Source organism: Aricia agestis, chromosome 20, assembly GCF_905147365.1.
Source record: "Aricia agestis chromosome 20, ilAriAges1.1, whole genome shotgun sequence".
NCBI lineage: Eukaryota > Metazoa > Arthropoda > Insecta > Lepidoptera > Lycaenidae > Aricia > Aricia agestis.
Genome location: NC_056425.1, coordinates 12,769,441 through 12,784,058, shown reverse-complemented (window position 1 = coordinate 12,784,058; position 14,618 = coordinate 12,769,441). Strand labels below are relative to the sequence as shown.

At 36.4% G+C, this 14,618-nt stretch overlaps 1 protein-coding gene across 2 annotated transcripts; it reads left to right on the top strand.

Moving 5' to 3' along the window:
* The first annotated feature begins 1,916 nt into the window (after positions 1-1,916).
* LOC121736939 lies at positions 1,917-5,930 on the top strand. 2 transcript variants are annotated; one of them, XM_042128412.1, is made up of 5 exons: positions 1,917-1,999; positions 2,997-3,234; positions 4,250-4,412; positions 4,828-4,989; positions 5,325-5,930. In XM_042128412.1, exons 1-5 carry the CDS (start codon positions 1,969-1,971, stop codon positions 5,448-5,450), a joined length of 720 nt encoding a protein of 239 aa, XP_041984346.1. In that variant the 5' UTR covers positions 1,917-1,968; the 3' UTR covers positions 5,451-5,930. The 2 variants fall into 2 exon arrangements, with proteins under 2 accessions (XP_041984346.1, XP_041984345.1); XM_042128411.1 differs by having other exon boundaries at positions 4,235-4,412.
* Positions 5,931-14,618: the final 8,688 nt, after the last annotated feature.

The following is a 14,618-nucleotide window of genomic DNA, read 5'->3' as shown; positions in this document are numbered from 1 at the left end:
ATGGGCCGGCTCGACCGGATAAATACCACGTTCTCACAGAAAACCGGCGTGAAACAGCGCTTGCGCTGTGTTTCGCCGAGTGAGTGAGTTTACCGGAGGCCCAATCCCCTAACCCCTACCCTATTCCCTTCCCTACCCTCAACTATTCCCTTCCCTTCCCTACCCTCCCTTATTACCCTATTCCCTCTTAAAAGGCCGGCAACGCACTTGCAGCTCTTTTGATGCTGCGAGTGTCCATGGGCGACGGAAGTTGCTTTCCATCAGGTGACCCGTTTGCTCGTTTGCCCCCTTATTTCATAAAAAAAAACCTTTAATAATAATGTTTTTTCGGTTTGTCTTGTTATTATTCGTTGAAAATTGTTAGTTTAGGCTCCAAAGTGGAACAAACAACAGAAAAAGCATTACTTTGCCCTTTATCACATCAACTATAATATATTTTTTATTAATATAAAAATGAATTTTCGATTTTGTTAGCCTCGCAAAAACTCGAGAACGGCTGAACCGATTTGGCTAATTTTAGGAAAGGTCTAGGAGTATTAGTAAGCATTAGGAGGAAAGCGTTACGAGGTTCACAGGGTCATCTGGTAATGAAATAAAAAATACACTGCACCGATTGAGTTTGTGATGTTTTTTTTTTAATTTTAATTTTCCCCCGTACGTAATACAGAACAATTTTTACATTCTAGTGTTTTCTTACATAATATAATATGTTATTTACAAATCCTTTATCTATTTCTGTGTTAACACATTTTCATCTTTTCCCATTTACTGCTTATGTTGTTACTTTCTTATTTACTTACAATAATAAATTTTATTCATAATTCCGGTTTTAAATCTTTAAATCTATTAAATCTAAGTTTGTGATATGTTGTTGATGATTCTTTTACATTTAGTAATGAGGTCAGCCGTATTTCTGTTACAATTAGCGTTGATGTTTTTGCTACTCATTGTTCATATGAAATCTATATTTAAATACGATTGTAGCTAGGAGCTCTTACTTCATTTTTTACGTTATTAACGATATCTCTTTTTAATATTCAACGGCGCGTGTTTTGTGCATGTACGGTACGTTGATTGTTAGAAATGGTGCTTGAGAGACAAGAACAATTCATTGTATAATAATTGTAAGGTATATTATACATTGTCGGTCTTTTCATTGTTTAAGTGTTTATCCTCCTTGTGACTTTAAAGTCTACTATGCATGCGTGGAATGTGGTTAGAGAAACTCCCACACTTTCTGCTGCACTTAGACTGGAAACTTAAACATTAATTACTTAAATATAATTAATTCAAACGTTTCATATAATATATTACTGGCTGTTTGACCGAGCTTTGCTCGGTATTCGATAAAACACGAATAAAATGACATGTTCTAAAAATGATTCCTAGCTAGATTGATTTATTATCTGTCAAACTCTTCATTAAATTGTAGGTTAATCAAAATTAAATGTTACTGAGTACGGCGGCACAGTATAGCAATATTCATATATTGCTATACTGTGACGGCGGTTTGACTTTTAACTTCATTTACAAATCATTACTTAAACCTATCACTTAAATTACACAAACTATTATTATCTTAAACAACTCTATGTCATTTCTTTACATGCTCTGAATATTATAACAGAGGAATATTTTTGTCGGCATAATTTTCTAGTTCTTCATAATATGTTTATTATGTTTCATGTCTCTATCTCATAACTGTCAACTTAATTGGACGCCCCAAGTTATCCCAATATCCATAAATATGAATATTTAATATTTACATTTATTTTGCCTCAGACTCTCCAGTAAAGTGATCCTTATGTTATTTCCATCAAGGGTTAGGCAGGAGCAGAATATTTGTGAATAGACTCTACTGTCTTTTACACGCATGCGCAGAAATATATGTCACGGCCATGTCAGACCGAAGGTCAGTGATGTTTGGCAAACCTCACTCTGTGTTAGCTCGTGGTTGGTGTGTTAGCTATGAATTTTTCACCAACACCCTCTTTACCAGGTATTTTCTAACTTTTTTAGTTTTTTTTTCGGTGTATTAAGTTTTTTTTTACCGTTGCTGTAAGTCTTTGTGTATGCGACAGGTTAAGTGTTTAATTAGATTTGTGTTGGCTAGGTTATGTATTTGTTAATTATTATTAAGTGTTAATTTGAGACTTATGGAGCGTATGTGCTTAATATACTCGTAGCTTGTTTAATATTTTATAGTGTGGTAAATATAGGACTGATTACTGAATGATAGAAAAGAATTCGAAATAGCAAACAAAGATAATATATTTTTTATTTGTAATTTTCGACTATTAATCACGGTTCGCTTTTGTTTTCATGTGTAATTAATTCATTTAGCAAAGCTTCTTTTTGCAATGTGCATTTATTTTACTGCAGTATAATTTCTGCAATGCTGTCAGAATGTTTACATAATTTTATGATTTATTTGATACTATTTTTAAGTAATATTAAGTTAAGTTTGTTAAATATACCATTGAGTTATTGTTTAGTTTGCGTGTGTTAAGGTTAAAGAGTTAAGTTTATGTAATTATCGTAAACAATTGCATTTTAATTAATGTATTTCAAAGTTATACAAACGCTGTTTTTCAGTAAAAGTTGACGCTATATTTCAAGTTTCATTTAAGTGCTTTAAATAGGGCAGACAGACAGACACAAGCTTCTCCGTATAACAGCATGAACAAAATTAACTATGTGCTGTATGACAGCATAGTTGTACAGTAGCTATTAATTTCAAGGAAAAAAGTGTTATTACTAGCAATAGTTGGTTTCCATTCTAGGCTTAGCATGGCCACCATAGGCTTTTCTTACGGTAAAGTAGATAAAGACATGCATTAACAAACAAAATCTGTCAGTTTGTCCAGACTGCCAGAAAGACTGCCAGCGTTTCTATTCTTTTGCATCTTTACTACATGCTAAGCCAGCAGTAGCCTGACTATTAAAACAAAACTCTTGATATTTACCTCGCTTTATCAATTCGCATTCCATTCCAGCCCGCAGCGTCCAATCCCTCGATGAGTACATCACGCCCCGCGCGCCGCTCCGCCGGCAGGTGTCCCTGGACGAGGAGCGGCGGGACGACTGCCAGGGGCACTGGCGGGGGCCCTACCTCGAGGGGGAGGAGGAGGAAAGGGGGGTGCGCCTGTTCCGCGCGATGCTGCTGCAGCACCTCCGCCTGGAGGAGCTCAGGCCGCCAAGCTGCATGCTGGTGCCAGCTAACCCTGATCAGAGGTATACTGGGTTTGGTGGCGGAGGTTCACTCTAGAGGTAGAGATAAAATAGTAGTCGTTTACGATTAATTGTAGAGGCGGAGATCTAAAGCAGCGTAGCGTACCTTGGAGTGGCCCCATAAAAAAATATGTATTGGAGGCCCTTAGAGAAGTCCCCCAAGACCCCGGGGCCCGTTTAATCGATAAGGTAGATACGGCGGTAGCTATGCCCCTGTCTAAATAAATCATAAATAAACTGTTTTGAGTATTTATTTCTTCTTAGGGGTGAAAATCTTAAACCAATTTCAGATAGATTTCAATCCATTTCTATAAATAAACCCTAAGCTTACTGAAATGGAAGTTCAGTAAGATTAGGGTTCAAATGGAATAGGTCACCAATTTCAGATATACCTATAATCTAGAATACTTCTTTAATAATAATAATAATAATCTTTATTTACATTGTTTACATTGTTGACAGTAACTATTGTTATATCTTAACCTTAATAAAAACAATTTTTTGGTACTAAGTACCTAAACTAGGTCACATGACCTGTTCTTATAGGTACTTTAGTCATGTTAGTGCTCGGATATTGTGTTGTCTGTCTGTGTGTCGTGTATCGAAAATATGATCCTAGCCCTACGAGTAATCTTGGGATGGTAACTGCTTCCTATAGGATCCAGGGCCTGTAGACAAGTGGCAAAGCGCTAACGCTAACGCTAGCGCTACAAAATGTATGCGATTTGACATAAGTCATCGCTTCGCTAGCGAATACTAATGTCAAATCCATACATTTTGTAGCGCTAGCGTTAGCGTTCGCGTTAGCGTTTTGCCACTTGTCTACGGGGGCAGTTCCGCTAGGGGGTATGAAATTATGAATTCATGTGAATGGGTGTAACCCTAGCTCTAAGCTCTACACTTTAGTATACTCAAATAGAGTTATATATCTCTATAAAATCATCATCATTTCAAGTAGATGCTTGGTACCTGCTCCTGTTACTCCTGGTGTTACTGTACCCAGGTTCTGGGATTTCAGGGGCTGGTGGATGTACTGGCGGGACTGGCGGGCGCTGGAGCGGGCGGCGCGAAGGTTTAGGGATACGAAGGCCAGGGCGAGGCTAGCAGCGAGGGCAGAACATATACCCCTGCTGTCCCTAGATGAAGTGGCGTTTGAGGATATCATGCAGGAGTTGTGTCAGGTGAGCAAGAGTCCTAAGAAGAGAGAGCGTTGAGGATTGTATGCTTACAGTAAGGCCGCCGACAGTTTAATTGAAATCAGCTATGCAAGGAAAAAAAAATTTATGCATAATATAATACAGGAGTAGGGAGTTGCTGCGTTAGCGCTTCTTTACTCCTGTAAGGTCACCCAGTCTGATGAACAATAAGATTGACGGGATATCAGATGCGGGACCGACTTTTTACACGCCCATCTAATACAAGGATAATTTTTCTTGTTACGTGAGCTTGCATGAATCCGATCCACGGTCTTGCTGACATGCCCATCCAACTTTTCTTCTTTGGTAAGCTTTTAGGAAACTAAAGTTTGACTTAAGAAACCTTGGATATAAGTAGCTCTAAAGCACCAGATATCACCTCTTCTTTACATATTTCCAGGCATGCGTCCACGCAGAACAGCGAGCTCTGCTTGTCCTGGCGTTCCTCTGCGAGGTGTGCGCTCGCGCCGTGCGTGTAGGAGGCTGGTGTAGGGCGGCGGACTGGGCGGCAAGGCACGTGGCGCAGTGCGCGACACCCTGGGCTATCAGGCATGGCGGATGGGTGAGTATACTTGAGATATATAGGGTTGCCCTCGAACCGGTGGTAGGCATTATGTTTTATTAACGTGGCAATAAAGAGTTTTGAAGGGGCTGGCGTTTAGGACATCTACCAAGGAAGGGGTTTTTTTCACGAGAGCAAAGGGACAGATTGACAAAGGTGATTTACATTCTTTCATTAATTTTATTATTTTGTCCCTAAAGTCAATATTTCAATCGTTTCTAATTATTAGTTTTTGTCTGCGACTTCGTTCGCGTGATGAAGTATTGCTTCCGCTTCCGCTTCCGTTAAATCTATATTTCCACATCTAAATTCTGTTATATCTTCTTTCTTTTTAGAGTGCGGTGGTAGAGCGGGCTGGTGGCACGCGCAGGGAAGATACTCTGATCGCCGGAGCAGCACTAGCAGCACTCCTGGCATTCCTCCTCTTCTGCCGCACCCGGCTACGTCACGTGCTCCCCTAGTAACCTGCAGAGAGGGACCAGGGCCCAGTAGACTAGGAGACCAGTGGTCTTTTCAGCGGCAGTATGTGGCAAAGTTTTTAAGAATGAGAAGGTCACTCGTAAGCCGCAAGAAGCTCGGGAGATTTTAATATCTTATTGTATGTCTTTTATATATTTGTAGGACCAGGCTATGTCAGCTGTATATGGGTATATGGTGTAATATATCTTTTTACCAAAGAAAATATTTACGAAAAAATTAAATTTTTAATTATTAAGTATCTAAAATAGTCTTGAAAAAGAATTTCAATATTTTTTCTCCTTTAAGGGACAAGTTAAAAAGGACGATGAATGAGTAAATATTTTATTCTCTTAAAGAAAAATATGTCAGATACACATTAATAATTGTTAGAAAAGTGCTCAGGTCTTAGGAATGTGATTGTAAAAGTGATTGTACAATGTACTGTAATGTTTTATACAGTGTGTAACAAAAATAAGTGATAATACTTTAGGGTGTGTACGTGTTCCTTGTAGAGAGTTCACTGTGAAAGTAGCAGCTCTGAAAGACGGATTTTTTTTTTTAACTTTTGTATGGGCAAGGGCCCGAGCGTCGCGAGTTTCCCCATACAAAAGTGAAAAAAATGTTTGGTCTTTCAGCGCTGCTACTTTCACAGTGAACTCTCTACAAGGAACACGCACACACCCTAAAGTATTATCACTTGTTTTTGTTACACCCTGTAAATTATTGTAATTTGTAATAACTATTTTGTTTAAGTAATAATCTACGAATAATAAAAATAAAGGAATCGTAACTCCCATACTATTACCGTTTTAAATTTGGTTCCTTTTCTGTCATGTAACATCAGCCTAGTACCGCTCAAGGTCACCTAAATATTGCAAATGTATTGAAATGTGTACCTAATGGCGGCTCTCGACATAGGCGAACGCGTTGGCCAACGCGTCTGCAGACGCGTTGGCCCAATGTGTATCCATCTCCACAATACTTGTCAAAAAGGTACACTTTGACAAGTATTGTGGAGCATGTTTTTGACGGAGTTACTTTTCCTTAGTTTTTATTATTCGTAGGTAATAATAATATTATATAATGGTAAAAATTATGAACAAAATATACAGTAATCTAATTTTTTTGTATCAGTAGTAAAATTTTGTTAAAATTTTGTAAAGTATTGACATTATATTTCAAGGTTCAAACACTTAGGGATTCTGTCGCGGATCACTTTTATTAATCCCGACGTTTCGGCTACTTTACAGCGGCCGTGGTCACGGGTGGACTGAGGTGACAGGCGTCCAATTTATTGAAGTTCTTCAACTACCCGAAGATTCATCAATTTTTGTTTGCGTTCCGATTTACGCAGAACGAACTTACAGTGTCATGAAGCCGAGGTTTCCTAGATTTGTGTTTTAGTTTATTTATCAACGTCGGGATGAATAAAAGTGCTCCGCGACAGAATCCGTAAGTGTTTGAACCTTGCAATATAATGAGTGACACTCGCGTAAACCTAAGAAATCATTAAGTATTGACATTATCTCAAAACACTTTGATGTGAAATTTATAGCTGCATTTTTTACTATAATTATTTTGAAATATTAAACAAGACAAGCAACTCTGTGCAAAAATACGTATATCACGTGGGAATCGGCGCTACTTTTTTCGCGACAAAATTCATTGTCCTTTATATTTTTTCGTATGAAGTGAGAAGTGCACTGGATAAGTCTTATTCTGTAAAAAAAAAAACTTAAAGCCTATAGCATAAATACTCCAAAGAATATTAGATAGCAATTAAATTAAATACTTTAACCGGGATACCGTCCTACCATCACCACAAACCACAATAAGCAAATACAAAAACACAAAAAAACACCTTTACAACACCTCCTTACATTATACAACCTCTATTACCTATAGATTAGACAGTGGTTCAAGGCGATAGCGGTCATTGACATCTTTAAAAATTGAAATATTTGATCGTTTTTATGTCAAAGCCATTGATCGCTGATGCCTCGTCTCCCCATTTTGGCTATATAACAACTCTTCTTTAAGACAAAGTATCCATAAATATAAATACTTTATTACCACAGTGTAAATATGTTGTATTTTTATTATGTCACCGAAAATTAGAATAAGATCGATTTGGACAAAAAAATATTATCATTATATATAGTTTGCGCTTTAAAATTATAATTCTAAGGCCCGATTCGACCAAACTTGAAGTTACACGAGTATAACTATCATGAGAATAATTTTACTCCTTTAATTTACTCTAGGGTATTATCGTTTGCATTTTACCAAGTTATTCAAAGAGTATGAAATAAAATGTCAATTATAGTTCACAATGACACCGACCGTGACAGTTGAACCCTGTTGTGCAACTATTCTCAGTTTAATATTTACTCCACCAAAATAGCCCGTGTAAATATTTACTCCCGTGTAATAACCTCATTCTTGGATTAGAAGTTGGAAAAACGCAAAACCAGCTTACTCTTAGATTAGGATTAGGACAGTTATACTCGAGTAAAATTTTACTCCAGTTTGGTCGAATCCGCCCTTAATGTCTCTAAGTGTCATTACAATCTGGGTTACATTTAAAATATGTAAAGTTTACTGAATGTTAAAAAATTGTTGTATTAAATATTAACCGATATTATCTGATGCTTATCAGGAATTATTTTACTGGGATATAACAATAAAAACTATAATAGCAGCGTTTTACCCTGAAATAAAACGCTTATTAAATACTTACCTTATTTGAAGCATAATTTCTTTCCTGAATGTTGGTAGCTCTGTCATCCTTGGCGCCATCATCGAGCAGGTAGAGGGAGAATTCCCGCTCGACTATGATCATTGAGTCGAAATTACACCAGGCAGAAATAAAAAGTTATGCTTCAAATAAGGTAAGTATTTAATAAGCGTTTTATTTCAGGGTAAAACGCTGCTATTAAACACTTGACCGTTATTTGAAGCATAATAATTGAGACGTGTTTGTTATCGCCTGGTGATGATGTACGCCAATGTGACAAAATAAAAGTAAGACGCCAATGTGAAAAGAAAATATAACAATATAAAATAAAAATAGTAATTCCTTGTGGGAATACTATGAATATATAGGTGATATAAGAGTGATGGATTAGAAAATCCAGTGTTCAAACACTTTTTTACACAATTATTACACCAAAAACTGATTGACAAATCAAAAATACAACTTGTAAAAGCTTTGATATGGACAAAACGAAATCAACTAAAGGAACAAAATAATTCCTTAAATCGTTAGAATTAGATGAAAGTACTAGTTTTTTAAATAGTTAATGGAATCAGGCGTTACTTTGCGGAAATCCATAGTTTAAATTTAGTTTGTTATTATTTTTAGCAATATTCCGCGAAAACAACTACCACCTTTAAGTAAATGAGTGAGTGTACGCATAGACATGCGTACAGCACCTCCCTCCTCCCACACTGCCTACTAGTTTTTTTGTACCGATTTTCAATAACGGCCCCAAAAGTATTTCATGAATGGATGCATTGTCTATCCAACTTTCAGCTATAGCTGAGCGGACGTGACCTGATGGTGCAGTTAGTTTACCTTTTTGTCAAGTTCATTAACCTCTTGAGTTAATTTAGCTAAAGGGTGGTCATAGCGCTGTCTGTATTTGCTCCCCCCTTTATTGTGGCGGTGGCGCCTCGATTTACGTTTGCTGTGTGAAGTAGAAGTCGATGACGAGCTCGAATCACTTGTGGAACTACTACTACTAGATGACCTTGCACGAGAACAAGGCCTTTTTTATTAACCACATTAGTGGGTAGTTTCAAATCTAACGTTAGCTGATGTCACTACCGAATCATTAATAAATTCAGATTTGCTATTCATTATTAATAGCTACCTTAACCTAGGAAAGAACACAAACAAGAACTTAACAAGACAATTAATATTTAAAAATTTAAATGTAGTATTTAAATTTATATTCGTTATTAAAGTAACGATACGAACGATAAAATCGTTATTAATATGAAATGTTCATCTTTTTTTAAGAAAAAATGTACTTATAAAAATATAACTTACGTGAATTACCAAAACACTTGAAAAATGGTAAAAACACAACACTGAAATTATTTCAATTTTTACTTAAATTATATAACTAGGAGTTACATAATAAGGAGGTATAATACGTAATGACTTCTGAGCACGACTGTGCGGTGCGGAAAACAAAACGCCAATGATCATAGTCGAGCGGGAATTCTCCCTCTACCTGCTTGATGATGGCGCCAAGGATGACAGAGCTACCAACATTCAGGAAAGAAAAGGAGGTAAAATCTGCGGAAACGGAAGTGCCTATCTCAATTATTATGCTTCAAATAACGGTCAAGTGTTTAATGATTCTATCACGTGACTGCTATAATATTATTATAAAAACTTTTCTAGAAATTATTAGGCAACAGAGTTTACTACGTTTCGATTCATTTTGATCTAATTAAATGTAAGCTTAGCAGATTTTGCTTCATAAGTTTTAAAAACACTTACGAATTTTGTCGCATAGCGGCCGTGACCAGGCGTGGACTGAGGTGACAGACGTCAAACTCGCTGAAGTTATTCATCTACCCGCAGATTCATAAATTATTATTTGTGTTCCGATCTACGCAGAGCGAACAGTATCATGGTTAAAAAATTGAACTAAAAAATTAAAAAAACTGGTTAAAATATAATGAATATATTCGTGTAAACCTAAAAGAGCAATAATGTAAAGTACTTATAAAAAACAATGAAATGCAAATTGCACATTGTTCAAAATGAAATCGTTAGGTCAAAATGAATAGAAATGAAGTAAACATCACCAGGCTAATCCAAAAGCCTTTTTAGTTCTATGTGTCTAATATTATTGTTAAAATAAATAAATCGTTTTTAAATTATTACCTTTGCTTATTATTTTATTGAAAATTCCTATCCTTTTTGTCAACGATCAACCAATTTAATATAAATCTTTTAGATGTGGGATGGATTCAGAGTTGTTTGCACATACCTAGGTCTAATGCAGCTTTGGCTGTTTACAATTTATTGCCCGAAGTTCATGAGTGAATTTTATTAAGGCGGATACGATGGGGTTGACATGTCTTATTGACAAAAACCCCCATTAAAAATAGATTAAGTAAAAAAAAATTGTCCATATTATTTTATTGGTTATGGCTGAAGCACATAATTATGACATATCATAGCTTTTGTAACTTTAGACATCTTCTGCTCTTACTGTGAAAACCAATTGTCATTAAAATCGGTTCAGCAGTAACCCACTGATTGACTTTCGCTTTCATTATATTACTTATAATAGTAGAGATAAACAATTAACAATAAAAAAAGGGACAAACAATAGTTTAGGTAAAAAATACACAATTTCACTATTTTATTATTTTTATTGTTATTTTTCATAATACGTTCGACACGCTTTTGCTCTTTACATGTTCCATTTTTGAATTCAAATAACTATCCAAAAGAACGTTACTAAAAACTAAATTTTAAATTTCGAATGCACGTCTGTAAGCAACAAAATGTAAGCCATAATTTTAATTTTATTAAAATAATAACAAATGTAAAAAACTACAATTTGTAGCGAGTAACAAATACATATTTTATGCCCAATTTCTAAAATTTTTGACCGAAATTTATCTGTTCGCTAGCGTTTTTGATTAACGTAAATCAACCAGTCAACGCTATTGAAAAGATAAAATTCTGTCAAAATTCCTCAGAAACTAGGCATTAGTACCAATTCCACGAACGTCAGTTCAAGTAACTCGTTGATTGCATACTTCATCTCTCTCGCTTTTCATATAAATGAAAGAGAAAGCTTGATTAGACGTTTATGATTTCGGGACAGACTTTAAATGATTAAAATCTTTGTTAAATATAACATCAATAAACAATGAACATACAACAGGCTACGGATCATGTAATACTGATAAACCACGGCCGTGGCGGAGAGATGCGTCGCCATTTTACCGAAAATGAGTATTATAGTGTTGGTTTAATATTGTGCTTGAAACACAATTTTGTTATTTTGAGTTAAAACTTCAAACCAAGAAGTAGAGTCAAACGATACCTCCTGTTATTACTAATAATAACATAATTTTTCTTATTATTTTTTAATTAAAGTTAGGAGACAAAGGAGCACACGGGTCACCTAATGGAAAGCAAGTACCGTCGCCCATGGACACTCGCAACATCAGAAGAGTTGCATGTGCGTTGCCGGCCTTTTAAGAGTTCAAGAGAAATCATAAAGTTATCTTTGTCTGTCGAGCGGATATTTCTAAGTGTTAGACAAAAACCGCAGCATAGATTAGAATTTAAAGCATCGAGTAAATAATTTTATTAATAATGAGGTAATCACTAATCAAGTTACCAGATTAAGAGACTGTAAGTATAGTTAGTACAAGTATATTGTGTGCACACAGCCTTAAAAATGTTGCGTTTTTTTACTTTTGTGCCATAATTAACAAACAGTATAACATTTACTTTCGGCACCCGTGGCCAAGTAAGGCTTCAGATAGAGTAACTTTTTAGATAGATTTTTCTACAATTCCTCCAGTTTTCTGAGTTTTCCACTCGTGACATTTTGCCCTCTCCCCGCCGCGTCCGAGCGTCAAATCATCCATAAACATTTATAAAATCAACCCAGAGCCTCTCCTGTATTACAACATGATGAAAATCCCTAGTACTTAGCTACAATAATAAAATTAATAACATTTTTACTTAATTAATATCACTATTAACAATCTACGCTGCCATCTCGAGTTCGAGACGTCAACAACTAGCGGAGAGAGAGAGAGAGAGGAGAGCTACCGAAAGGAATCTCGAAGTCGAGATGTATCAGCTATGAAGACTGACCTCCATTATACAAGTACGCTGGACTTATGATACCCACCTGTTTTTTGTACCTATTTGAAGCGGAATCAGCGCCCCCGATGCGGGGGAAGAGAACTAAATCTGACGTAAAAATGACGTTTGACAGTCGCCATATTGGCGCTGATAGCAGTAGTGAGGGTACTTGGAACTAAAATATTTAATCTGTGGAACTAATACTAGTGATGACAACTGTTGTTATTGGTTGTGGTTACGTCAGATTTAGTTCTCTTCCCCCGCATTGGGGGCGCTGATTTTGCTTCAAATAGGCATAAAAAACAGCGGTCATTTCAAAGGGTACTGCGTACTTGTATAATGGATGTCAGCGGCTACGAACGAAAACTTGCTCTACGCCTCGCCCCGACGATAGAGACAAACATATCCGAACAAATAGCGCCGTCTCGCTCGGGACGGGACCCTATTTTTTCCTTTATTGTTTTATATAAAAATCATCATTCTAGTAACAATTCTACATGGATATATGTATTAGATAATTAACATTTTTAAGTTAATGATAGCGTTAACCTATCTTACCCTACGAAGAAAAGGTTAGGGATGTATAAGTATCGCTTTATCGATATCGATAAAATTCATTCGTCAATACTAGTAATAGAAAACTTTGAAACTATGGAAACTAGCTCGATTTGTGCTATTTGGTACTGAACAAATGCAATTTTAATGTCACTAGGATGCGATCGTACGATATGATATGACCTCTGTCGAGAACCCGATCCTAACTAGAAACAATAATGGAAGGATGATTAAGTCCTACTTAATAGTAAATATATTAATATAAGAGATAGAAATCGCTAGTGTCAGTAAGATTAGCATAAAGTGTGGCGCTTATAGGCATTAGGTACATATACATGCATGGTACGAGTACTTGGTGCTTTTCTGTATATCATATAATTTAGAAATAGTACATAATTACTGCAACTACTTCACACTAAGCTTTATCATATCACCAAACCTTTAAAAGATGTTAATTTGAGAGAAAAATTCGTTTTACTCTTATAATTATTGTATAGAAGGGCCCCGGGGGTTTCGCAGTCTCTGCCGCTCATGGCTCTGTCGAAATGTATAGTTATACAAGGCTGTATAACTTATACCGAGCTGTATAGTTTATACAGAGCTGTATAGATATACAAGTCGGAACGACCCAGTCATAGGAACTGCTCGCCCGGTGGCGCCACTAAGCGTTCTACAGAAGGCTATTATCAAATCCAATATTTATATATGTATATATCTACGATCAGAAGAGAGATGAGAATATATTCATGTTCTTATCACAGAGTACCGTTAGTCGATTCACTAAAATCTTTCGAAACCCCGTCCAAAGAATGTCTGTCCGTTTTACTTTAATCGAATATTTCAGGTTATCAATTTTGTCTCTGGAATTTACTAAAACGAATCCGACGAAGACCTCACTTGTGCGTTCATCGCGATAGAAATTTCATGGAAAATATCACCATTTGAGCGTTCACAATGGTGTGGCTAAAGCCTAATATTAAACTATCTAATCTAGTACTATTTATTGCTATGTCAAATAGGCGGGCTTTCATATTTCGATATCTTCAATCCGAATTTACTCGTTCGAATACCTCAAGAGCCACAGAGATCGAGGAGCGAATCGCTCGAATTTTGACATAAGTTCGGGTTTTGGAATTTAGAAGTTCGAGAAATCGAAGCGAGGAACAGAAATTACTACGGACGGTTTTAAGATGTTATAATAACTTTTAATCCACGACCAACATTAAACCGTATTATAACTTTAACTACATGTACAGATATCGAACACTTCACGAGTACACATCTTAAAGCCAATCGCGATCTAAACTACGTCGGACTCGCGAGCGGCGCCGAGAACTACTCTAATAGTTATATTGCTATACAAATAAAATGAAGAACGTGTTAGCCACCGAAGCTAATATTTGAGTTCTTCGAAACTCTTAGGCACATTCGACGAAATATGAATATATTTTATACCTACGAGCGCCGCCCGGGCCGCCGCGGTCGTGTATTTACATTGCGTCTAACTAGCGTTACTTTAACGTTACTTCAACGTTTGTGCCGCCGTACGTCCCGTACAAAATATGTGCAGATTGCCGACGCGCGCCGCGGTGTCGCTACAACGAAACGATATCGACACGTTAAAGAAAATATCGATAGACCGCGTGCGCATCCCTACGACACTCAACGATTATACACACACTACAAAATTAATACACAACAAAATATTTACATGTAAAATTATTATAAATTTAACATTCTCGTAAAAATTATCCCTCCT